This window comes from Vanellus vanellus (assembly GCF_965231255.1).
Source record: "Vanellus vanellus genome assembly, chromosome: 13".
NCBI classification, from domain to species: domain Eukaryota; kingdom Metazoa; phylum Chordata; class Aves; order Charadriiformes; family Charadriidae; genus Vanellus; species Vanellus vanellus.
This window is the reverse complement of record NC_138918.1, coordinates 147,627-172,443: the sequence shown is the minus strand read 5'-3', so window position 1 is coordinate 172,443 and position 24,817 is coordinate 147,627. Positions and strand designations below refer to the sequence as shown.

General features: G+C 45.3%; 2 protein-coding genes across 2 annotated transcripts in view; both read left to right on the top strand.

Moving 5' to 3' along the window:
- The first annotated feature begins 756 nt into the window (after positions 1-756).
- On the top strand, positions 757-9,354 carry LOC309677121 (C-terminal-binding protein 2). The gene is made up of 9 exons (XM_082489843.1): positions 757-817; positions 1,461-1,615; positions 1,708-1,852; positions 4,322-4,528; positions 5,145-5,359; positions 6,141-6,271; positions 6,435-6,562; positions 6,995-7,115; positions 8,183-9,354. The coding sequence occupies exons 1-9, from the start codon at positions 769-771 to the stop codon at positions 8,352-8,354; spliced, it is 1,323 nt and encodes a 440-aa protein (XP_082345969.1). The 5' UTR covers positions 757-768; the 3' UTR covers positions 8,355-9,354.
- Positions 9,355-13,944: 4,590 nt separating this feature from the next.
- Positions 13,945-24,817, top strand: part of KDM3B (lysine demethylase 3B) — a 64,800-nt gene continuing 53,927 nt past the window's right edge. Inside the window, exon 1 of the mRNA XM_082490026.1 lies at positions 13,945-14,205. Within this exon, the coding sequence (XP_082346152.1) occupies positions 14,035-14,205 (171 nt within the window). The 5' untranslated portion in view covers positions 13,945-14,034. The remainder of the gene's footprint in view (positions 14,206-24,817) is intronic.

Sequence of the window (24,817 nt, the reverse complement as noted above, 5' to 3'; positions counted from 1 at the left end):
CCCATGCCAGAAGTGCTGAGGCACCAGCGGCCTCAAGGGGCACACGAGATCGTGGCACGGGCCCCCGCCCAGCTTACAGGAGGTGGTCCCGGCGTGGCGGTGGTGCAGGGCTAACGGGGCAGAAGCAAGGGGGTAGTCTAGCTGCGCGTTCTGTCTTCTCAGGTGAGGCCTTGGGCTCCGGCCGCTAACAGCACAACGAAGGCGGAGAAGGGGATGTCCCCGGCGCAGGGCGGGCCGGGTGCCCCGTGTCCTGCGCCTGCAGCTCCGGTCGCCGCTGAGGCCGTGCTCTGAAGGACGGCAGAAGGAGCCATGCACTTTCTGCCACTTGTGCGAGCGTTCTGGGCGCGGTTGAAGATCTTTGGGGTTGAGGACCACCGCAGCGCTCTCCCTGGCAGCCGGGACTCGGGGAGGCGTCTCTCTGCCGCCCGGCGCCGCTCCCGGCAGGGCGGGCCGAGCAGCCCCGGCCCAGCGGGCCGCGGCGGGCCTGGACGCGGGCCCGCGGCGGGGCGGCCGCGCTCTCGCGGCCCGTGCTCGGCCTGGGCAGCCCCGCAGCGGCGGCAGCGCCCGCCCCGCCCCGCCGGGCCTCGCTCGCCGCGCCTCGCTCGCCGCCGGGGCCTGCGGGGCGGAAGCGGAAGCGAGCGGCGCCCCAAGCGACGGCGCCTCAGTGGCGGCGGGGCCGCGGCCCGGCCCTTCCGCTTCCTCCCGGGAGCCGGCGGCGGCGGCGAGTGACGGGGTGTCCCTGCGCAGCGCTGAGGGGCGGCGCGGCCCATGGACCGGCACAAAGTGAAGCGGCAGCGGCTGGACCGGATCTGCGAAGGTGAGGCGGGGCGGGCGGCGGCGGCGGCGCTCCGGGCGGCGGGGAGCAGTGCTGGCCGCCGCAGCAGCCCGCCCTGGGGCGGCGGGGACCCCCTCGGGCTGCGGCGCCCGCTCGACCGGCGGCGAGCGGACCTGCCGGCGGCTGGCCCGGGCCCGGCTGCCCGCGGGCGGGCTCCCGGCCCCGCCTCGGGGTGTGGCGGCCGCCGATGGCGGTCGGAGCCCCCGAAGGCGCGGGCTGTGCCGTCGGGAGGAGGAAGGAGACGCGGCGTCTCGGCGCGCCGCGGCGGGAGGGGGCGCAGGTCGGGGGAGCGGGCCCGGAGTGGCTCTATGGCGGGTCTCGGGAGCCTGGGTCGGATGGCGTGCTTCCGAGTACACCACCTCTGTTGTCTCTTATTGATGAAACATGCTTTATTTTTCTTTATATAGTGGTGGCAGAGAGTTTGTGGGGTTTTTTGGTTTGTTTTGGTGTTTTTTTTTTCCTAGCTTCATTTCTCAGTGTCTGTTTCCTATTTATTTTTTTTGCTTTGACTGACCGCTTCCTAAATACTGTAAAACTCTAACAGAACTAGAGACTTGTAAGAGTAGCAAGTGAGGGTTCCAGATCTCGTCTTTCATGCAATCACTCCGGTTGACTTTCTTAACAGGCATACGACCTCCTATCGTGAATGGCCCAATGCCAGCGCGGCCACTGGTTGCACTCTTGGATGGACGAGATTGCACTGTGGAGATGCCCATCTTGAAGGATGTTGCTACAGTGGCGTTTTGTGATGCTCAGTCAACTCAGGAAATCCATGAAAAGGTGGGCAAGAAAATGAGCACACATTGAGACACAGAGCTCTGCTTCTTGGAGTAACCAAAGCAGAGATTGATTTAGACTGTTCTTTGTTGTAGGTGCTGAATGAGGCAGTAGGAGCTCTGATGTATCACACCATTACGCTTTCTCGTCAGGATCTGGAGAAATTCAAAGCCCTCAGGGTCATTGTGCGTATTGGCAGTGGCTATGACAATGTTGACATCAAATCTGCTGCAGAATTAGGTACGATGACACCATTAGGACTCTGTTGCGATCAGAACTGAATGTGAAGTGGAACTCTGCACGTGTTTTTCTGTTTTATAGCTGAGTGCATTTAAAACCTTTTATGTAAAAAGAGTTGGAGCTGCTTAGTCTGAGGCATCTTTAGGAAGCTGACCGATATCGGAGCTGGTAGGTGGCTTGAAAGAAAGATTCTCAGTTCTCAGAATGATCTGCTATAGGTGTCAGTGTCTTTGCTATTGTTTGGGATTCAGAAACCTGAATACAGTGTCTAGATAATTTTTGGTGAGGCAGCTTTGGGCTGTTTGTGGGGAAAGAATTGAGCAAACCAATGTCCAAAAGCAGCCTGCAAATGCTGATGCAGGATAAACTTACTGTAAATGCTCGATAAGTGAGTTTTCCTGTTATTTTTTTTATATGCAGGTAGGTTCTGTTTCAGCTCTTTATTATTGATCCCTTTAGAGCCCATGGCATGTGAGGAGTCTCTGGATGAGGTGACAAAAAGCTGCTATTTATGAAATGTATGGCAGTGAGAGTTTTGGACCTTGTAGTCTCCTAGGTGAGGTGGATCATCTAAGCACCCTGCCCCTTCTTTTTTGGGTTTGTGTCAGTGGTTTGAAACCTTTTTTAATGTAATGCAGATCAGATTAAGCTTAAATCACATGCAAGTATTTGTGTATAAAATTGAAAGAGGCATTACAATTTTCCAGATCTGTAAGAACAGATCAATTGCAAATAAATGAAGGGTGCATATTTGTCTAGTGCTTGAATTAGGTCTAAAGAGGCTTCTCATCTGAATGATTCAACTGCATAGTCTCAAGAGTTTCTGGCAAGGTCTTTGGCTGTCATCCAACCATTACATTTTTGGGCTGAGTTTGGGACCTAATCTACTCTTAGGGTTCTCTGCTTAAAGTCACCATCCATATCCTTGATTCATTCAGATTCAAAGCTTTCGCTTTCGCCCCACTCCGCACTCATTAACCCAAGCAGAAATGGGTCAAAGTTCTCTCACCATCAGACTGCTGCTTGCCACTTTTGCTTTGGAGTGATAGTATGATGACCCTTATGCACGGATTTGCTTTTTCATGGACAATTAATGATTATTTTCATGCTTAGCCAGGCCCTTTAATTCATTCTGAGGTAAGATACTGTTCCTTATGTGTTCTGAATCTTCAAGTCAGACCAGAGGGCTGTTGTGTGTGTTTGCGTTTTCATACATTTAGGCACAATATTGCATGTAAACACAAATTTGTGTCTAGCTGTGTAAGAGATGAATGCATGTGGCTTGTCTGAAGTTGGATGAGATGGTAACCAGTGAGATTAAAAGAAGTCAGGTTTCCCTTTCTCCCCTCTTCACGTCATCTGAGTCGTCTGTGTGGCATGATGGCATAATTGCAAAGCATTTGACAGAGAAAAGGAGTCAGGTATCTGGGATTGTGTGTGGCTGTTGCTCTCCTAGTTCTCTTGGGAGAGCATGATCTAAGTTTAGTCAAATGTCTCCTTTGTAATAGGCTTACAAAAGAGTGATGCATTGCTGAATTTTTTGTGCCTTCAACCGTTGCTTAGATTTTCATTCCTAGTTTTTAGATAGGTGGTGGCCTTTTGAGGAGGAGTTGTTTCCTTGTTTTGGCAAGTGGCTAAGATTACGTTTGCGAAGAGATCATTTGTTCATGTAGTTATTTTTATTTCTTTATTGGTTTGTTGAATGAAGGATAGCAGCAGTGATGTTTGCAGGGCCCCCCCCGGCCTTTTTTTTTTTTTTTTTTCTTTTCCATAGACTGCTCAGGAATGAGCAGATTTTGCTGCTTTTTTCCATCTTTTTCTTTCCTGACAGTAATTTGTGCTTCCAGGACTTTAACTCTGTTTGCATTAGTAGTCTACCTGATAGTTCTAACCATGGGTTTTATGGTCCCTTGTGGTTGTATGTTATTCTAGAGTGGGAGTGTTATGTGTTGTTATTTTTAAGTGTAACTTCAAATGGATTTAGATGGGCTCCCGTGGCTTCTCTCTGCATTTAATGAGTTAGTTACTTATTTTGCTCCTGGGGAAGCTGGTGCTTGCAGTGAGCATCTGGACTGTGAGGCATGAAAGAGCTCAACCATCTGTCTTGATTCTTCTACAGTCTGCCAGTTAATCTGTGAGGAGTATCTCTGGCACGAGTGCATCTTTTTGGATGCAGATCTTCTAAAACAGTCACTTTCTTGCATCACTTGTATGACCCAGTTTTCTCATTTCAGCCTATTTTTTTTCTGGTGAGTGTGTCAAATAAGGAAAGAATGGTATTTTCTTGGGGTTAAAAAGCTGGCTGGTTGAATCTTTGTTGCTGTAGAAAGAGCTTCTGAGTTGAATCCTGTGTTTCTTGGCAGCAGTTCTGGAGCACTGAATTATCTTTCAGTGCTCATGGCTGAAGAGCTCTATGTTGGTTTAGCGTTGTGATGCTAAAAATCTTATGTGACCTCTATGGCTTTGTAGGCATTGCAGTTTGCAACATCCCTTCCTCCTCAGTAGAGGAGACTGCTGACTCCACCCTCTGCCACATCTTGAACCTCTATCGCCGTGTTACTTGGCTACATCAGGCTATGCGAGAAGGGAATCGAGCCTCGAGTGTAGAACAGATTCGAGAGGTGGCTGGAGGCGCTGTGCGTATCCGTGGGGAGACTTTGGGCATCATTGGACTCGGTAAGTGATGGGAATTGTTAGATTGAAAAATGAACTCTGAAAGTTTTTGGGAACCTAAGAGTCACAGACTGAAAAAAGTGATAATTTTACAGCTGTTCATTGTGAAACACACTGACTCATGAAGAATGTTAGTGCCCTATTCTGTGATGCTGGATATCTTCGAGTTGGGTGTATGCCATGGGATTGGGGATTTTTTTTTCATATTCAAATGGCTAGAAGAATTGGCACATTCAAACAGATCTTCTCAATGACTGTTTCCCTGTGTGCTAGGCTCTGTATCAGTAACAAAGCCACCTGAAAGCTACCAATTCCTTCTCAAGGTTCTTGTAATCAGATGATTATTGCCTCTGACTCAGGGTCCAGATTTGGTTTGAAAAACAGCTCCTTCTAGGCTAAGCTCTCGCTATTGCATGGGGAAGGACTAGAATTAGCCACATGGGATCAGCACTGAATATAACCTCCTCTGGATCCCTATGGCAATACTAGGGGTTTCCAGTGCTGCAGTACCTTGGGCCCTGGCAATAAACTCCAGTGTAGGCTCCCAGTCTGCCCCAGTATCTTGTCTTTAAAGTTTGTTTTACCTTTCCTTGATGATTGTGGGTTTTCTTTTGTGAAGGCCGAGTTGGACAGGCAGTGGCTCTGCGAGCCAAGTCCTTTGGCTTCAACGTGATTTTCTATGATCCCTATCTGCCGGATGGAGTGGAGCGATCCTTGGGTTTACAACGAGTAGGAACCCTGCAGGATCTACTAATGCACAGCGATTGCATCACATTGCACTGCAGCCTGAATGAACATAACCATCACCTCATCAATGACTTCACTATTAAACAGGTGCAGCAGGAGCTTGATTTCCCCCACAGAGCACTGTGGAAATGAATGCAAACAAAAACTGCTGCTTTCACAGAGGCTGAGAGCGTGTGAATCCTGCTGCCTCTGTCGTGTGCCTCCTGCTGCCTTTGGAGGCTGGGAGCGTGTGGATCCGGGTGCCTGTGCTTTGTGCTGTATAGAATTTCATGTTAAGAGAAGAATAGGATTGGCTCTTCTTGCCAAGTAATTTCATTTATAAAGAATGTTTTAGGTGATTCAATAATTTCACATTACCTTTAAAATGTATAATTGACTCTGCTGGTTAGAGCCAGATGTGGTGTGGCTGGGACTGTGTAAGTTTCTTTACGCAGCTCTGCCAAAGCCTCTCTGCCCAAGCCCACTGCAAAGTCAGTCTCGGGCTCTATTCCACTAGTCTATGAATGCTTTTCAGTGCTTTCATGAGAGACATCTGGACGTTGTAGTCCAGTTTTGTATAGCTGGATACTTGATTCATGTCCTCTTTCTTTTTTAATGTAATAGGATGAATATAGAGTGCAGAACTTGAGAGTTCCACTTTTGCCCTTGTTGTCCTGTGGTTTTGTTTGTTCATTTTTAAAGCAATTTCTCAAGCATTGCTTGCAGGCATTTCCCCTGCGGTTAGCTTTGCAGTGAGAGCACTCCTAGTTCGTCCAGGCCTCATCTAATCACTGCAGGCTCCTGCTCATTTCCAGTAGACTTCCCAAGATTCACTTAGCTTCCATGAAAAGTCTCATTCTCAACCCACTTAATATTTTTCTTCTTCCAGATGCGCCAGGGCTGCTTCTTAGTGAACACAGCCCGGGGAGGGCTGGTAGATGAGAAAGCATTAGCGCAAGCCTTGAAAGAGGGGAGAATCAGAGGAACAGCATTGGACGTGCATGAGTCTGAGCCTTTCAGGTAATGTTGCACTTGCATGCCTGCTGCTGTCCTGTGACTCAGTATGCTGGATGATTCTTTTGGTTTTTTGTTATTTGAGTTACAGTGAAACCCACGAGGACAGATGAGGTTATCACTTCTGGAGAGAAATCGTGTTGTTTTTTTTTTCTCTTCCCCCCCCCAGCTTTGCTCAGGGGCCCTTAAAAGATGCACCCAACGTGATCTGCACCCCTCACACTGCCTGGTACAGTGAGCAGGCTTCCATTGAATCCAGAGAAGATGCAGCTAAAGAGATCCGCAGAGCCATTACAGGTAATGAGCAAGACTGTGTGCTCTGCAGCTGCTGCTGAATTAGTATTCTTTTGTTGGTTCACTGCAAGGATTATGTGATTGTTCTGAAAACTTAGACTTGGTAACTGGTATCTGGAACTGGAACATAAGTTGATATTTGTCTCTGCCTTCTGAGAATCTTGTAACTAATGCTGAAGTGGCACTTTCCCTCCCCTGGGAAAGCCTTGTACCACAAGATCACAGAAGTGGGAAGGAAGGATCAGTTTTATTGTCTTCTCCAGAGACCAGTTGTTCAGAGGAGAGTCTCCCCTGCCCAGTGTTATCCTGTGGAGGTAGATAGAAAAAGATGTTGCGCGTTTCCTTTCTGTTTTCCTTTGTAAATGCTTTGGGGAATGAGCCCCTCTTACTCATCTCCTGGGGGGGGGGGGGTTGTCATTCTTTGTGCTCTTGCAGGTCACATACCCGATGCTTTGAGGAACTGTGTTAATAAGGAGTACTTGCTGTTAGCAGCTCAGTGGTCCAGTATTGATCCTGCAACTGTCCATCCAGAACTCAACGGAGCTGCAGCTTACAGGTGAGATATGTAGGTTGTCCAAAGTTACCACTTCCAAGCCTATCTTCCTACTGAAGTAGGGCAACATCCCTCTTTGGGTTTGAGAACTGCTTGTACCTGCAAGCAGGTATGTTTCTGTTCCCATATACTCTGTATATCAGCTTGCTCCAGAAACTTAACAGCAGCACTTCTGAAGCTGTACTAGGATTTAATATTTATGTGGTGGTATTTAGTTCCAGCTGCATACTGGTTAATTTTTCCAAATCCTTGCAAGACCAGCCCAAGAGATATCTTAATATAAGAAAGCCTGCTGGGTGACTGAAAAGAGGTCTGGATCTTAACATTTAGAAGTTGTGCATACCATTAGGGCTGTATAAACAAAGCACAGTTCTTATCTGTAGCCCAAATATGGACTATAAAGAGACATTGTCCAGTGGATTTGGGCAGTGGCCTAAAGAGGGTGTATTTCAATATATTTGTCTATTATAGATCTGTCAAGTGATCGCGGGCAGGCTGCTTCCCTTTTGTTTTTTTCCCATCTGAGAAGTAGGAAATACATTCTCTTCCCTTCTCTGAGAGATCTACAGAGGTTCAGACATTTATGGACAAGGCACATGGAGGCAGAATGGAAGAGCGGTTCATTAGCAATTAATGAGTATCACTCTCCTGTTTTTCATCTTAGATCTAGCTGTTTTATTAGTTCAGGTCCTTATTTTTTCTATCTTAGAGCCCAGTGAAGGACGACTGGCAGCTTGCACTCCTCCTGCTAATGGGGAGGAAATTTCCAGCCCTTCAGGGTACCTTCATACAGTGCCTCACACTGTTTTCCACTGGAGATAAACTTTGTACCTGTTTTCCAAATGCTTAGTATGTGACCTGAGACAATCTCTGCCTGTCTGAGAATGGGTGTCATTTGGTATTAGGATATAACTGCTACTCTTCAGCTCTGGAGACTTCTCCTCTGTTCTATTTCGGACTATTTCTGTTAGAGTGACTTGTATTCAGCAAGTGCTTGAGGGCACGGCTCCTTTCCCCTTGCGTAACCCTGTTGGACAAGCTTGTAATTTCTATGTTTCTGTTGGTTTTAGGTTTCCTCCAGGAGTAGTGGGTGTAGCCACCCCTGGGCTACCAGAACCGCCAGTAGTGGAAGGGATTGTAGCTCATGGGATCCCGTCTGTTTCTCACTCAGCACCACGTACCCCTTCCCCAGGAGAGACGAGCAAACTGGATGCAGACAGAGAGATTCCTGCTGACCAATAGCAGCATCTTTCTTTCCTCTCCTCTGGCAGCAGAAAAACGTAGGAGGGTGTCTCCTCCTAGGACCTTCTTAACACCCTACAGAGACTGTTTCCTGTTCATACAGGACGGGAGAATGCATTTCATTACCGGCAAACTTTAGCTCTTGCCTTTATTTTGTAACCCTTTAGTTTTAATCTCTCGATGAATCTTTCTCCTCTGGGGCAGGGCAGCAGTGAGCGTGCCTCCCCTCAGAAATACTTGGTTTAACCAATGATTTTTCCCATCTATCTGCCTCGGTTGTCTGTGACAGGGAAGTGTCCTTGTGCACTTGAAAATAGAAGTGGAGCTGCCTGATCAGGGATGGCCTTCAGTGTTCATAAATGCAGACTTCAGTGCACACTTTTCAGTTGTGACTTGCAGCTTAAATTTAATTTGGCTGAACCTCTCTAAGTGTAGCCATGGGGAATATTAGAAAAATATTAGTGAATTGGAGTTGTGACTATTGTCTGTATTATGCCCTTGGTAGAATGCAGCCTAAGCTCAGCTCTGTGTATTACTTCGCTTGTTTTAATTAAGTTTTCCTGTGAGAACAGACATAGCACAGGCATTGCTGGTTCTTGAGCATAACAAAGTTTTGTCTATGCAGTACTTGGCCTGAAGTTAAAAGTAACAGTGTCTAAGCCAGCCTTGTAAATGACTTGGAAGGGATTAAAATGTCATCAAATGTGTTCTGGTGGCCACTGTGTTTGTGAGGCTTCAGAACAGTTTGCCTTGGAGTCTGTGTAACTTGGAGAAGGCAAGAGAATGCAGAAATGGGAAAAACTTGCACTGGAAGACAGCAAGTAGCAATAACTTGGCAGCTTCAGTTGCTGGTTCCTCACACACCTTGTGAATAAACGTGGCCATACTGTATCTGTCACGTTAGAATTCTAAACTTTGTGCTACAGTTTTGGTTTTGGGGGTTTTTTGCATAACTGCATCAACTAGAAGTAACATACCAGTGCTAATGACACTTCGCTGTGCTGATGGAGAAGGCAGCTTTTAACAGTTGACCAAATTACTCTACTTTAGCTCTGCTAGCATATACTGCATCTCCAGTAGTGTGCAGGGCAATACAGTAGTATTTTACATTATACTTTGTGATACTAAAGGAGAAAGAACACTCTTAGTTTGACACTGGAAGCTAAGGCTGGACTGTTGCTGTTAAGTCTTTTCCTATTTCCCAAATGGTTAAAGTAGAATTGCTTCTTTGAGGGGCGTGGAGTCTTCAGCAAAACAGGTTCCACAGGAGAAGATTTTCCTTAATTCCAAATCTTCCTTTAATTTCATCTTGTTACACTTTAGTTATAGCCTTTCCATGCACAAGATGTAACAATTCCCGATTGATTTGTTCATGTTGTGTGGGTATATTAAAGTAGGTGCTGTATGGGAGGTATACCCTATGTGGGTTTGTCTGCCCCCCTTGATGCTTCTCTCAGTTGTGTGTGTGTGTGACTGGAAGCTGAACAGCTGGGAACAGACTGGAAATACACCTTGAGGTGTGGACAACATCCTCTGTTTAGGCTGTTAACAGTTTGGGAAGCTGAGGAAGGCTTTTGGAGTCATTAAGTTTTCAGATTTTTTCCTGGTTTTAAATTTTTCTCCCGTACTGCCTTCATATAATGACTTACTACTGATATAGTGAAGTGATTCATTCCTTTCTCCTCCAACCCCCACTATCCCCTCCAGCAATTCAAGAAAGGAAAATAGGCAAGAAGTAAACTTCAGGTGTTTTCTTACAGATTTTACACTTTAACTGGTTAGCATTAGCAAGATTATATTGGTTCTCTAGTGCTGAGTGTCTTTTTTGATAAGGTATTTGTCTCGGTGAAGGTTCTTGGCTTCTGTGTTTTCATGGGTGATGCTGATGCTACTTAAAATTCATATACCTCCTTGGCTGCTCAGGTTTAGCAGATCGGACTGGGACTGGTGGTAGGCACAAGTTACAGGAGAACTTTTTCTGAACAAAAGCCTGGAGCTCAGAAGCGCTTTGATTGCAGCTGCATCTAAAATAACCACCAGCACTTTCCTGAGTTCTCTAATCTCTAGGAAATCTAAATTTTACAAGCTACTAGCTCAGAAATCTGTTTCGACAGGCAGATGGGGAAAAGTTTTCAGGGGCTGGCAGCTCATCTTCTGTCTGTTACCACATTAGGGAAGCAGTCTGTCAGTAACTACTCTTTCCTTGTTTGCTGCTGAGAATTTCTGCCCTGCTTAGAGGTTCTGGTCTGAGATTATTTTGTGGTAAGGGGCTTCTAGTTATGAGCTTTGTGAATACAGAGGATCAGAGTACAGTGAACACGGAGGATCAGAGTACTTTGACCTTGTCTCTTCTAGAGCACAATGCAAGATAGATTTATTTTTTTAAAAGAGGAAGCTTTTTTTTTTTTTTCTTCTTAACTGCAAGTATCTCTATAGACCAGTCAAATAACTGAGCAGAGGAAGAGTGGAAAGATCTCATTTGGGGGACACTTGAGTTTCTCAGTTCTTATTTTTGCTGCCTAGATATACTGGTGACTAGTAAGCGCAAGAATTAAATAATTCATGTCATAAGAAATATTTCCAGTTATGGGTACAAAGGAGTTGAAGCTGACAGCATTGGTAGTGGCTCTGTTCTATCCAACGCTACGTAGGCCTGTGATTGGGTATGAAGGCAGTTTTTTCCCTTGATGAAAGCTACAGCAGAAAATGTTAAGGTACAAATCAACAGAACCCTTATCGTGACCTGAAAGAAGGACTCTCTTTGTGCTTATAGGATTACTCTGCTTGTATGCCATTTGTACCTCTGCTTATAGACTGAACCTATTATCACCAGACGAAGGCTGTTCTGAACAGATAGCTCAAAGAAAAATTGACCAGTACTAAAGTACCCTGTGGTCTTCTCCATCCCCCGAGTGCCAAGTCCTTTGTTAACATTCTCTCCTGTGTGATACACTGACTTGCAGCTCCCCTTCCCAAGCTTAGCGCAGTATACAGAAGTGGAAGTGTTTTATTTTTTTTTTTTAATGCCTTCATTTGGAACTAGCGCAGAGCTTTAATCCCAAAGAAGAGAAGTCTCCCAGGGTGAGGCAGGAGTGCCCTAGCTGCACTAATCTGCTTACAGGAGGTGCTCACACTGTCCCAAGGTACATTCTGTTTGTCGGGGTCACTGCTGCTGACCAGCTTTTTTATAGAGGACTCAGAGTTTCAGAAATATATTTTTGTAGACAATGACTAAACTGTGAAACATTGAAATAAAGCATGTAACAAAAACTTACATCACTGTCCTCTGTACAGATGTCTTTCTCGCTTCAGTTCTCTCCTGACTCATTAGAAAATGTTTGATTACTTCTTGGATATATTTTAATAAAGTTCTCCAAAGAACATGGCTGCTGTCTATGGAAGGGGTGGCCTTGATACAACATTGAAGGGGAGGGTTGAAAACTTGTACAGACAAGTGTCTGCATCAGTCCTGCTTTGCTCAAATTAGGTAAATTGGATCTTCCAAACAATCACTCCCTGGATCAGCCACTCTGGCAAATGGCTTGCATTGGATTCTGGAGCACTGACCATCAATCAAGGGTGTGAAGGTGGCAGACTGGAGAAGAAGCCACCTTCGGTGGTTAAGGGACAGCTTTGGATGTAGCCTGGTGGTTACTTATGTGAGTTCTCACAAGTTGAAATTGTGGTAACTGGTTTTGCAGCCTTTTAAGTCTGTAGTTCAAATATACATGTGTAAACAGCAGTAGCTGTCTTTGCCCTATTACAGTAAAATAGTATTTGAAATTAATACACAAAATTAGCCCATGAAACTATTTTCTTTAACATACAATAAGAGTCAGTGCAACAGAATTAGCATAGAAAAGTGGTGAGGTACTTCATAAACTGAAGTTAATTCATGTTTTATGGCCTACACTCCCTGTGTTGATGATTAATGAAAATTGGGAACCTCTTCCTATTCTTGGTGGGTTATTTGTCTAGCTGGTGCTGCATGCCTTTGCAATGTCCAGCACCATCCATGGGAGATGCGATACAGGAAATGCTGGCCTGCTTTACCATGGCAATTTCAGTCTTGGAGCTGGTGGAATGGGAAGGGGATATAGGACCACTTGGAATCTTCCACATGGTGGTACTATTTCTAATATATAGCTAATGATCTTACTGTTTCAGTAAAGAAACTTAAGGCACGAGGGCAAAGCCCGGTCTTCAAAGAATGCAGTGCTGATCGTGGATTTACTGTAGCAATCACTTAGATGCAAGACACAAAGGCTCTGCTATTCTTCAGTAATGTTTCACATAGGTATTGGCTCCTGTACCTTTTTTTTTTTTTTTTTTTTTTTAAGAAAAAACATGCAGATGCTATACAGCAGAGGATAGAGCAGAGTTCTGATCTTGGTGCTTAAGTTCTATGTTGTTCAAAATACTAAAGGCAGACCCTTTTGAATCTTCTCTTGATGTGATAATATGTTTTAGAACCTGTTCACTATGTTATCTGCATGCCGCATCAGGACTAAAATCACACCATAGAATACAGATAATGGGATGAAATGATGAAATACACTTCTGAGGACAGTCACATTGTACAAAATGGTACTGGGCATTGCCTTACCTATTTCCCAGTACAGTATATCGCATCCTCTAACCAGAAAGTAACAAAGATAACGTGTCAGCTACTTAAAACAACTTGGTCCAATTGTTTTGAATAGATGAACATGAAAGCAAGGGATTTGCCCCTGCTGCTGCTAATTCAGTGTCAAATGTGACTCTCCTAGAGTGAGGAAGCAGTGCATGCACAAGAAAACAACTTATTTCCACGAGAATATCATTGTCCTGGTATGGAGTATAGCATCTGCTCCTCATTCCAGTTTCTGTCAGTGCTACTGTGTCTTTTCTGTACAAGCAGAAAGAGATGTAAAATTGCATGTCATTTCTCTAACTGTAGGATTCTGAAGTATTTTGTGGCTGTTCAACCACGAGCAGGTTTAGGGCGTTGCAATATTCTACATGAGAACTGTTCAAATGTATTAGCTAATCATGACAGGTCCGTACCATTAACATAATGATTTCCTATCTTCATCAACCTCTAAATAAGTGCCTTTTCAAAATCTGCCTCACTGAAAAGCAAAGCACCTCGACCTGTGGTGCACTGCTGTCACCCTGGGACCAACAGCGTTTACTTATGCCAATCTGAAACATTCCAAACCGCAACCCAGATCCCGCCTCTCAGGTTGTTATTATACTGGTTTTGTGTGTGTTTACCTCGAAATTTAGGTTAAAAGCTCCTCAATTTCTGTGAGAATTTCAGATTTTGAACGTGGCGTTAACGAGAGGCCCTTCAGCGGGAAGGCCGCCTGCTGCGGCTCCCGCCCGCTGACCGGCTCCGCTGCCCCGCCGCGGCGCCTGTTCCTCCCGGCGGCCCCTCAGCTGCGCGACTGCTCCCCTTCCCCCCGCGGCCCCCGTCCCCCCGCCGCCACCGCCCCTCACGGCTCCCGGCGGCCGCCGGGCGCGGGGCATTGTGGGGCAGAGGAAGGGGGGGGGACTGCGCGAGCGAGGTGCATGCCGGGATCGGGGCGGGCGGCGCTCGGAGGCCCAGCGCGGGGCAGTCGCTTGCTCGGTGTCTCGGGGCGTCGGCGGCGACCGGTGGGCTCGGGCCGGCGGCGGAGGCGGCTCCTGCCCGTCGGGGATGGCGGACGCGGCGGCCTCCCCCGTGGGGAAGCGGCTCCTGCTGCTGCTGGCGGCGGGGCCGGGCGAGGGCGAGGCGGTGGGGCCGGAGCCGGGGCCTGCGCTGCCCTCCCGGGCCTGGCGGAGCGGCACGGTGCGGGCCATGAGCGGAGCCGTGCCCCAGGACCTGGCGGTGAGGCCCCGGCGGCGGGGTCGGGGGGGGTCGAGGGGGGCTGGGAGCGGCGGGGACGCCGCGGGCGGGGACGCCGCGGGCCGGGCCGCCCGCGTGGGCCGCGGCGTCCCGCCGCCGGGGCGGGCCGCTGCCGGGCAGCGCTGCGGTGCGGGCGAGGCGCCGGGGCCGGCGGCGCCGCCTCCCCCGGGCGGGCGGGTGGCGGCCTCCCCGGGGCGCGCTGCCCGCCGCCCCCCGCGCGGCCTGCCGGGAGGCGCTCCGGGCTGGGGAGCAGCGGGCCCGGCCTGCGGCGGCGGAGCGGCCCTGCCGGGGCACGGGCCGCCTCGGGGCGGGGAGCGGCCGCGGGTGCGGCGGTCGGGAGCGACCTGCCTGTGGGACAAACGCGCCCGGGACGTTTCTGCTCTCGGATGCTGATGGGTCTGTGTATAACTTCAGGGGGTTGGGGGGCTGCGGGGGGGCGTTAAGTATCCTTGACCAGCCCAAATGATGCCCCGCGTCTGAAGGCATAACGTGGAGCGGCGTTGATTGATTTCACTCTGTCTTAGATTTTGTTTTCAGCTGTAGGAAAGTGTGCTTCCTGTAATGTGTTCAAACACTCTTTAGCATTAGTTTGGTTTATTACTAGTGTAGCTCAGTGAGTCGCTTGGGTGGAGATCTTAAAAAGAACTCTTAAAAGATATCCAGCTGTTTCAATTTGCGTGGGTCAGTTCTGCAAGTGTTTGCTGTCGGTGATGGCATGCTTTGGAGGTCTGACGGCGTGCTCCTGAGGACGGTGGCGGTTAACATGACCCGTGTTAGGGGGAGTGAGGTTCTGTGTTTGTGAATGAAGAGTTTTGTTAGTTCTCTTTATGATTAGCTGTTTAAAAATTTGCTGTTGTTACGATAAGTTCTTTGGGCTTCTTTGCAGAATTCCAGCTTTGGGAGGTTTCCTTGGCTCCCTACAATCATGCTGCTTTCTTTGGCCTTGTTTTAGAACTGCAACTGGAGCTATCAGTAGGAAGCAGTATGCTGGTTTTAGCTTTGTAAACCTGGGTGGCCTGGCACCCTGTGTGGTTGAGAGCTGTGGTGATGCCCTCTAACTGCTTCCTCACTCGTTTAAGGAGGAGGGGAAAAAAAAAAGCATGCAGAAATGGAATCTTCAAAAGGAAAATGGGACAAATGTTTGAGACTCTATTGTAATGCGGAAACGTATTGGGGCTAAGAGCTGGCCTGAAAGAACTACTTTTGTAGCAGACTGCATTTGACATGTATCATCAGTGCTTTTGCATTGTGGAATCATCCATCCCAAATATCAGTATGATGTAATGAATTTTTGGTGTGCCTGATCTTAGTACTGTTCCAGTGGAAGAAGGACTGGTGGAGTGTTGCGCCTTTTTTTTGGGGGGAGGTATGTGTGGGTCTCTATCCAATAAAAGCTAGTCACTTGTTTCCTGGTTAGTCATTGCTCTCCAACCATGTGACATGTGTTAGACTACCCTAACAAAGTAAAAGTCAACTTCTGTGCTTGATAGCATGGGAAGAATAGGATTTTTTTTGTGTGTGAATTCATTACCTTCGTTCAGCACTGCAATTCTGGCCCCGGTTCCTGTCATCTTATCACAGTATCAGTGATGCAGCTGTCTCTAAACAGTACATTCTCCAAATCTGTACAAGAATTCTTAAATGTGAACTGTGTAAAATACTTAAGGCAGATTTTTCAAGGTTCTGTACTGTGGACTATTTAGTGTTACCATGGAACCTTCCATGCATAATGAACACTGCTTTGACAATGATAATCATGTATCAGAAAAATAAATCTTCTTTTAAATCTCATTCTGCTAGAAGGGATGAGTTGGCACCAAGCAGTCAACCACAGTTTAGGAAATACTCATCTGAGGTAAAGTAATAATGTGAACTAGGTCGGAAAAAGGCTAGAAAAAAAAAAATTTCTACTCTTTGGTTTACTAAGTCTGTGGTTTCTCATGGTAGCCTGTAAGGGTGGTTTCACTTAGTAGCCTGTAGGCTGACGTTGGGCTTTTGGAAATACAATGCTGCAGTCTGCCTTTCCAAGGCAGAAAACTTAGGAGTAGACAAGAATTGTAGAACATAAATTGTTTCAGAAAGCAGCTGAAATAGCTTGCCTTCCCCCCCGCCCTGATATTGGAATTTTAGGAAACTATTACTTTTTATGGTGGGGTAAAGCCTCTGAAAACGTTTTGCTTTTTTTTTTCTCTTGTGCAAATTTGGTTATAGAGAGTAGCTCCTAAATGTTCTTACTTTCATAAGATATGGAATAATCTAATTATGGTTAGTCCACAAAAAAATACATATAATGTCTTAGTTGTGCCATCTTCAGAGCACCCAGAAGAAATCATCATGAAGAAAAACTGTGCTGCTATTAGAAAACAGCTTTGCCTCTTCTAACTGAAACAGATCTTGCACTTTTTCTTAAAATGTCTATTAGGACAGAATCATAAAAGACCTGTCAAGCTTTAGCTCAGTATTGTCCTGATATCATAAAAGGATGCGTTACTTGTTAATGGCAAAATAGCTCAACATGTCCTGTGCTGGACAGTACTGCTTTTCCCTGTGTGGAAAACAAGCGTGTGAGATGACTATTTTAATGCATAGACAAGTTACACAAATACCGTGGAAGTTAGGAGGCCTAGGACATAAGGTGTTTTCATAGAACCACAGAATTGTTGAGGTTGGAAGGGACCTTTAGGATCATCAAGTCCAACCGTTAACCTGCCTTGACAAAACCACTTCAAAACCCTGTCCCCAAGTACCACGTCTACCTTTTTTTTAAATACCTTCAGGCATGGAGACTCCACCACCTCCTTGGGCAGCCTATTCCAATTTTATTCCTGGGGATTATGGGAATGCCCACTTTGAATGTTCACTGTGCCTGCATGGCGTCCATATAGTGTTTCTGGTATTTTAGGAAGTGTCAGACTATGGAACACGTGCTGGGCTGACCTGCACATGTACAGTAATTTCAATATATTTTAAACCTATCAGACTTGCACAAAATAAATATGTTTGGGGGAGCCTACATAGAAATATGGAAGCTCTAGATTGAGAATGTAAGCTTCTAAGACAGAGAAATGCTGCCTTTAATACAGCAGTCAGAGTATTTTACATTTGTGTCAATGAAAGAACAGCTGTACTAGACAAGGTCAGAGGCCCACCTAGTCCCCCCCTCTGCCCTGTCTCCTCGCTTGTGCTGGTCAGATGCGGGATGTCCCTACGCAGCTGTGGACGGAATCAAAATTGTTAAGCCTTCCAGCAATGGGCTGCCAGGTGGGGGTTTTCTGAAATGATGCTTAGCTGTAAAACCACACACATCATGACTGCTATATATTTGCGTCAGTGAAGAGCTGTAAGATAAGTTTTTGTTCATCTGATAGTGGATGCTCTGTAGAGATCACTGACTTGTAAATGTTGGACGGACTTTGGAGGGTCGGTCCCTTCCTCCTTCTATGTGGTGTTTGTTGCAGTAGAATCAAAGATTTCATATTTCCTAGTTCATGGTTATTTGACTTTGGAAAACTGCTGCTCGAATAGGCTTACCGCTTAAAATGTATATTCAAGGAATCTTTTACTAGAGTTAACTCGTCGTCTTTATTTTTAGTGGTAATTGCATGTACTAGCTTTATTTATACTGATATAAGCGATATGAAAAATTGTGTTCTTGCATGTTAAATTCATAGGAGTATTCAGATCCAGCTTTTGCATGTGAACTGACAAAGTCTGTCTGCAGGAAGCTCCTTGGAAGTGTTTGCGTTTGCAGAGCAAACTTTGAAGAAGTTGAATGTTCCAATTACAGGCAGAAGAGATTTAGAGACTTCATCAAAATTATTTGTTTTAACCTTTTTTCAATATTGTTTTGTAGTGTTGAAGTGTAACGACAGAAACAAGGAAAAAAAATGTAGAAAAATAAAATGTAGTTTGGCAAGACCTTAATTATTTTTTTCCCATCATTGTCAAAACACAGCATATTTTTCCTTTGGCAGTTTATTTTCTTGGGTGGGCAGTGTTGACATGGTATGTACAGGGCTTTCTTTTTACCAAATAAAATGCCATAAGCTGGGAAAGTAAAAACCGTATGTTTTACGGTCCGTTTGGTGAATATACAGTCACTTCATTTAGCTGAATTTTTAGTTATGGCTACAGAAAGCAGTAGACCAGTAAGAGCCGTGCTAATAGGGTAAAATTTAGCTAGTTGAATGCTAGTGCATAATTTAGGTCCCTGTCTTGACACGTTTGTTGGTATGTTTTTCTCTAAGGTGGTTGCACGTGTCACACTCCAAGTAGAACCACAATACTGAATCTTCGTAATTAGAGTTTGTAATGACAGTAGTTCAGCACTGTAACTGGTAAGGTTTTTAACTACAGGTTGGCAGCTGGGAGTCATGCAAATGGTTGCAGAAAGTCAGGTTTCTGCAATATCCATACGAAGATGTTTTCTTGGTTTTCATGGGAGGTATCAGTAGAGATACTAGAAGCTTGAAAGGTGTCTCGTTTATTTATGTTTCTAGGTGTGACTGCAGGGCCCTGCCTGATGCAGGAATTCCTGTGGAATACTAGCAGTTGCATACTTTTTTTCTGTCAGGTTTCAAATGGAAGACTGATTATTTCCTAGGAGGCGAAAACACAGGGACTTGGGGATATGGAGCAACTTCTATCTGAAATGCAAGTGATTATGGCAAAGTTGCTTGGGGTTTTTGTCTTGAGTTACTACTGTGTTACATCTCTCTGCTTTGATGGCAGTCCATTTCCTAAACATTTTGGGTGAAAAAGGTAAGCCAGTGTTTTAACTGAGCAGCTGCTTCAAGAAACCTGTTTTGTAGTTTTAACTTCTTAAGGTACGAGGCATTAATTTTTTTTGTTTTCTGTAGGAAAACAATCTTCTGCATGTAGTTTGTACATACATATTCCTCGGGCAAGTTCTGTGTGCCAAGTAGCTATTTTCTTTTGGCTGATCTTGTTCTGTGCTTCAGTGCATTCCTTGATTGTTAATTAGATTGACCATTCTTTTCTCCTTCAAGATCTGCCTTGTGATTGTTCACATTTCTAGGGTTTTTCCATTTTGACTTCTCTGTGTTGCCACCACCTGCTTGAGGTTTTTACAGAGCTCCAACTTTTTAAACCAACTTCCAAGCTGATGGTGGCTTCAAAAATATTTCTGTATAGCCACATCATGTTCTTATAGAAGCATTTGGAGAAATGTCTTTCTAAGGAGACTTAGCCAGTGTAATGAAATCATGTTTGCGTTTGGTTGTTGAATAGCTTTTTAGTGTGCTTATAAAATACATTTGCTCATACAGTAACTTCTCTCCATAGTGTCAGAGTGCTCTCAAAGTAGTCTTGATGCTTCCCATTTCAACTGCTTATTGCAGAACCAAAACAAAACGCAGGTTTACCTCCACATAGTTATTGTCCTGAGGTCACTCTGCTTGTGACTCCAGTTACTTGCCCAATGCTACATGCTTTCCCTGTGAAGCGACCGGTGTCTGCATCTAATAATTTGTGCTACCTCCTTTTGATTAGACACTCTTATCTATTCAAGGCATCCAACTTTTCAAACAGTGGCAGATTTGTTTTCTTTTGTAGTTTCTAAGTACGTTTCGTTTTGAAACTGTTCTTATTGCAAGCTTGCGTGTAGTTGGAAAAAAATCTTATGACTTCTGTCTTGTTATCATTGATTAACTAACTGATCATACCCTTCTGAGGTAGTGCTGCTTGGTAGTGACTGCCTTGTTGCCTGTACTTGCTGCTGGGGGTCGTAGGCTCATAGAATGGTTTAGGTTGGAAGGGACCTTAAAGATCACCTAGTTCCAACCCCTCTGCCATGGGCAAGGGCACTCCTAAAAAGGAGTCCCTTTTTAGTATCCCACCTACACTAGAAGGTGATGCGCCATTCGCAAAACACAAAGAAAGATGGGGAGGTTTTCTTGTATAGTCAAGTTTTCTTTGTTGTTTTTGAATGAATAGCAGACCTTTTGCCATCATTCTGAATTTCCTCCAAAAATCCATGGTTTTATCTATGTCCACCTTGTTCATGTTGATGTTAATAACTGTATTCAGAGATGAATTTCACTTACCAGAGTTGCTTATTATGCTAAATGACATTGAGGTGGGTGATTTTATAGAGAGAAGCTGACGGTTTCTCAGACATCCAACGAACAGCATGATTTTCTACTTAAAAATGACAGCTTTGGTTTCTTATTTTCAGATTGTTAAGAATGTGGTGTTAACCTCCAGGTTAAAGCTTTTCTTTGAGATCGGGTTTCTTTTAACTGTAGTCATGTGGTCTGTCCTCTAATAACTTAAAATAAATTTCTTCCTTTTTCCAATTTTATCTATAAAACTCAGCAAAAATGAGATGTACTACTACTTTATCGCTAATGTTTTTTCAAGGAAAACACCAAACTTGGAAAGCAGAGGAAAAAGAGTGAGGCAAACCAGAATTAGCAGTTGAAATAGCAAATTTTCAGAGGCTGTGATTGTAAGAACTTCCAAAAGCTCCTCGGATTCTTCTCTGGGTCTGCATAAGGTGCAGTTAGACTTGAGGCCAGGAATGTGTCTCAAGAAATTTGATACTTTTAATGCCAGCTTTATCAGTGATATTATAATTGTTTTGCAATAATAATTTTACTGCTCCAATACTTGCCATTTTAAAACTAATAATTTTCATCCTGCTTTTACCATTTCCCTTAGACTTCTGTAAATCCCAGCCACCTTCGTTTTTAGTGCAGCGCCATTTAACGCTTTGGATACTCAAGTTCAGGTTAGATACAGTAAGCGAAAATCCTCCATATCATATGTAAGATACGTAGTTAAAACTTTCACTTTTAACTCCTTCCATTTATTGCCATTCTTTTTTTTGCAGCCCTCTCCCTCCCCGCTCACCTGAAACTTACTCTAATATTTGGCAAACCACTGGTATTGCCTCAATAGTTATCAGGCTTTCTTTCTTTTAAATACAGGTGTTGTATTTGCCGCTTGCCAAATACAGGTATGAATTTTAAATTGCTTAAAAAGTCTGGGTATCAGACCTGCAATTTAAGGTGTTGCTTTTCCTTCAGAGTTCTGAACTGGAGGTTCTCATCCTTTTCTTGCTGATAATTGTGTTGTAGAATATTTGGGATTAGGAACAGCCTACTTGGATTTCTAGGTGATTTGTTTTATGAAACAAGATATCAAAGAAACAGTAGTCAAAAAAGATTGTCTTGCTATTATTACACTGAAGTTTTCTTTTTTTAATGACACTTTGATTGGGATGCAGGCACACATCAGGTAAAGATGCATTTTAGAAGAAATAGCAACAAAAAGCACAGTATTTGACAAAAATATGTACGTTACTAAAAAAAATTATTCTATGAAACTCACGCTTTCCAATAGTTCAAGTATTTCAAGTTACTAATAGCAGAGAAAATTCAGAACTGTTAATTTTAGCATAAATTAAGGAAAAAAGGTGTCGCTTTTGAAGGATAGGCCTGGGGAGTGGTGAAAGAGTTCTTGGTGTACAAAATGGGCTGGTGCTGCTTCAAAAGGCAGTCTGTCTCTGGCTGTGCAGCAAGGAGCTCTCTGATGGCAGGAAGTTTCTGTAGGAATGCAAACAGTTTCTGAAATAAATTCGTCTTAAAAAGCAAAGCGTAGTGATTAGCATATTTGGCTCTTCCTGGTGTAAAATACACCACAATTACTGGATTCATTTCAGAGTGCGAGGGATGTTACGTAAATGGCTTGAGATACTGCGTGCATAAAGTGGTACTGTGTGTAACGTGCATGGCGTTGGAGTTTCTGATTCGGTTGGTTTGATAGACTCACGTTGACCATGCAGCCACAGGGCTACAAGGTTGCTGTTAGATCCTAAATTTGGCTTGGATAGTGTTTGTTATCCAAGAGAGATAGCTGGCATCATCATTTTCTTGTTTGGAGTAAACAAAAACTGTCCAAATCAGCTCATATCTGGAAGTGTTCAGCTGCTTGACTGTTGTCGTGAGTCTTACTGGCTGAAGTGGAAAAAAGCAGTGCAGCACATGGGGGAGAGAATAGTCCAGTAGTTTATGTTCCTGCTGTTAATGTGTAAGAAAAAACCTGTCAATGAAGACTTCAGTGGAAGAGTTTGGTCTGATGTTATTAAGTCAATGTAGTAGCTAGCTACTATAAAAAAGAAAGAAGTAATTAATTGCCCTTCCTATCTGTTGTGCATGCTGCTTCATTGGACCCTTCTGAAAACAGCCTGGAGGAAGATTGCAGGTAATGAACCATTCCTTGTGTGTGCTTAGTTTCTAGGCCACGTTTCCTAAATGTACACGCCATGGAATGGGCTGGGTTACTCCTTCAAGGGCAAACGGTGGGACTGTGCCGTGACAGCAGTGAGGCAAAGTTCTGGCGCTTTCAGTGTGTGATTTGATCTTTATCTAAGCTAATCTAAGGGGTTTTACCCATCTAAATTTCTAAAGCACGGTGACTACATAAACTGACTACAAAGAACCTTCAGCATTTTCTCAAAGTGCTGTTTTGAAAGTACCATCTTAAAGAGACTTTGCATACAGAATTATAAATGCACGTTTGTCACTTGCTGTGCATCAGGAGAATGAACCACTATGCTACTTGAACACTTTTTAAATTTTGAAATTTGGGTGACTACTTTGCTTCAACTAATGAGGCAGTTTGCGTGGTGGCTAAATCTCACGGGGAGGGGCAGAAGTATGGAGGCCACCCTCAATCTGCCTTTTGCAGTTGGGTTGGATTAAGTGGAGTCTTTGGAGTTCCAGGCTCAGTGCAAATCGCTCGTACTTCCCTTTGTGTTGTAAACAAAATTGGACATTGGTTTTGAGTGGTGTCTTGTTGCAAGGATGAGGTAGTGTGGATTGAGGTGAAACTGGATTGCTGTCGCATTCATACCTGTGGTAATTAAGGCTGCGGACTGTCTCTGTGTCGCAGCGGCGCTGACGGGGCTGGTTGTGCAGGGCTCTGAGGGTTGCTCGTTTTTGTTACAGCAGGAACGTGGCAGTTGCAGTGTGCTCTGAGACGACTGGGCTGACACTGGTACAGCATGGGGGAGGGCCTCTCCCATGAGACTTCTTACCTTGGGTTTTGTGGTTTGTGTGTAGTTTCCAGCACTGATTTTGAGTTGTGATAGTCAGATTACTTGACACTTTCCTCCATATGTGTGGCCAGTGTTAGGGTCAGTTAGCGATGCGCAAGCTGGAAACGCTGTAATACTGAAAGAAATGGGATACTGGCAGAGTGCTGTGGTAGACTCTGTTTGGTTTGGCACTGTGTCACTCTTTCTTTCCTACCTACTTACCCCAACTCATCTAAATACATACCTTTTTGAGCCACTGTGGTGGGTTGACCCCAGCTGGACACCACGTGCCCAGGAAAGCCACTCTGTCACTCCCCTCCTCAGCTGGACGTGGGAGAGAAAATAGAACAAACTGCTTGTGGGTCAAGATAAGGACAGGGAGATCACTCAGCAGTTACTGGCATGGGCAAAACAGGCTTGACCTGGGGAAAATTAATTTAATTTATTACCAATCCAATCAGAGTAGGGTAATGAGAAATAAAACCTAGATCTTAAAACACCTTCCCCCCACCCCTCCCTTCTTCCCAGGCTCAACTTCACTCCCAATTTTTCTACCTTCTCCCCAAGCTGCGCTGGGAGACGGGGAATGGGCATTGTGGTCAGTCCATCACACGTTTTTCTCTGCCACTCATTCTTCCTCAGGGGAGGACTCCTCATGCTCTTCCCTGCTCCAGCATGGGCTTCCACGGGGTCACAGCCTCCTTTGGGCATCCACCTGCCCTGGTGTGGAGTCCTCCACGAGCTGCAGGTGGATATCTGCTCCACCGTGGACCTCCATGGCCTGCAGGGAGACGGCCTGCCTCACCATGGTCTTCACCATGGCCTGCAGGGGGACGGCCTGCCTCACCATGGTCTTCACCATGGCCTGCAGGGGGACGGCCTGCCTCACCATGGTCTTCACCATGGCCTGCAGGGGGACGGCCTGCCTCACCATGGTCTTCACCATGGCCTGCAGGGGACTCTCTGCTCTGGCACCTGGAGTACCTCCTCCCTTCCTTCTTCACTGACCTTGGTTTTCTACATAGTTGTTTCTCTCACTCCTCTCTTCTCGTTGCTGTTGGACATTTTTTTTTTTCCCCTTCTTAACTATATTATCCCCGAGGCACTACTGCCATCGCCAACGGGCCCGGCCTTGGGCAGCGGCGTGTCCCTCTTGGAGCCAGCTGGAATGAGCTCTGTCGGACATGGGGGAAGCTTCTGGCTTCTCCTCCCAGAATTCCCCCCTGTAGCCCCTCTGCTACCAAAACCTGGTCACACAAGCCCAGTACAGCCACATAAGGAGGTACTAGAAAACCAGTTTTTCCAGGAATGGTTTTCTCTACTATTTTTCTGAAATATGTTTTGTGGGGGTTTTGTTTATTATTATTTTTTTTTCTTTTAAAGAGCTTATTATACCAGGTCCTGCCTGGAACTGTCCGGGGTTTTAGGATAATTACAGAATTTAACTATGGTGTTCTTGTTTTGCAGTTGCGCCTGATTCCCCCTATAATTCTCTTGCTTACTAATCTTGAAATGTTTCTTTTACCACCTTTG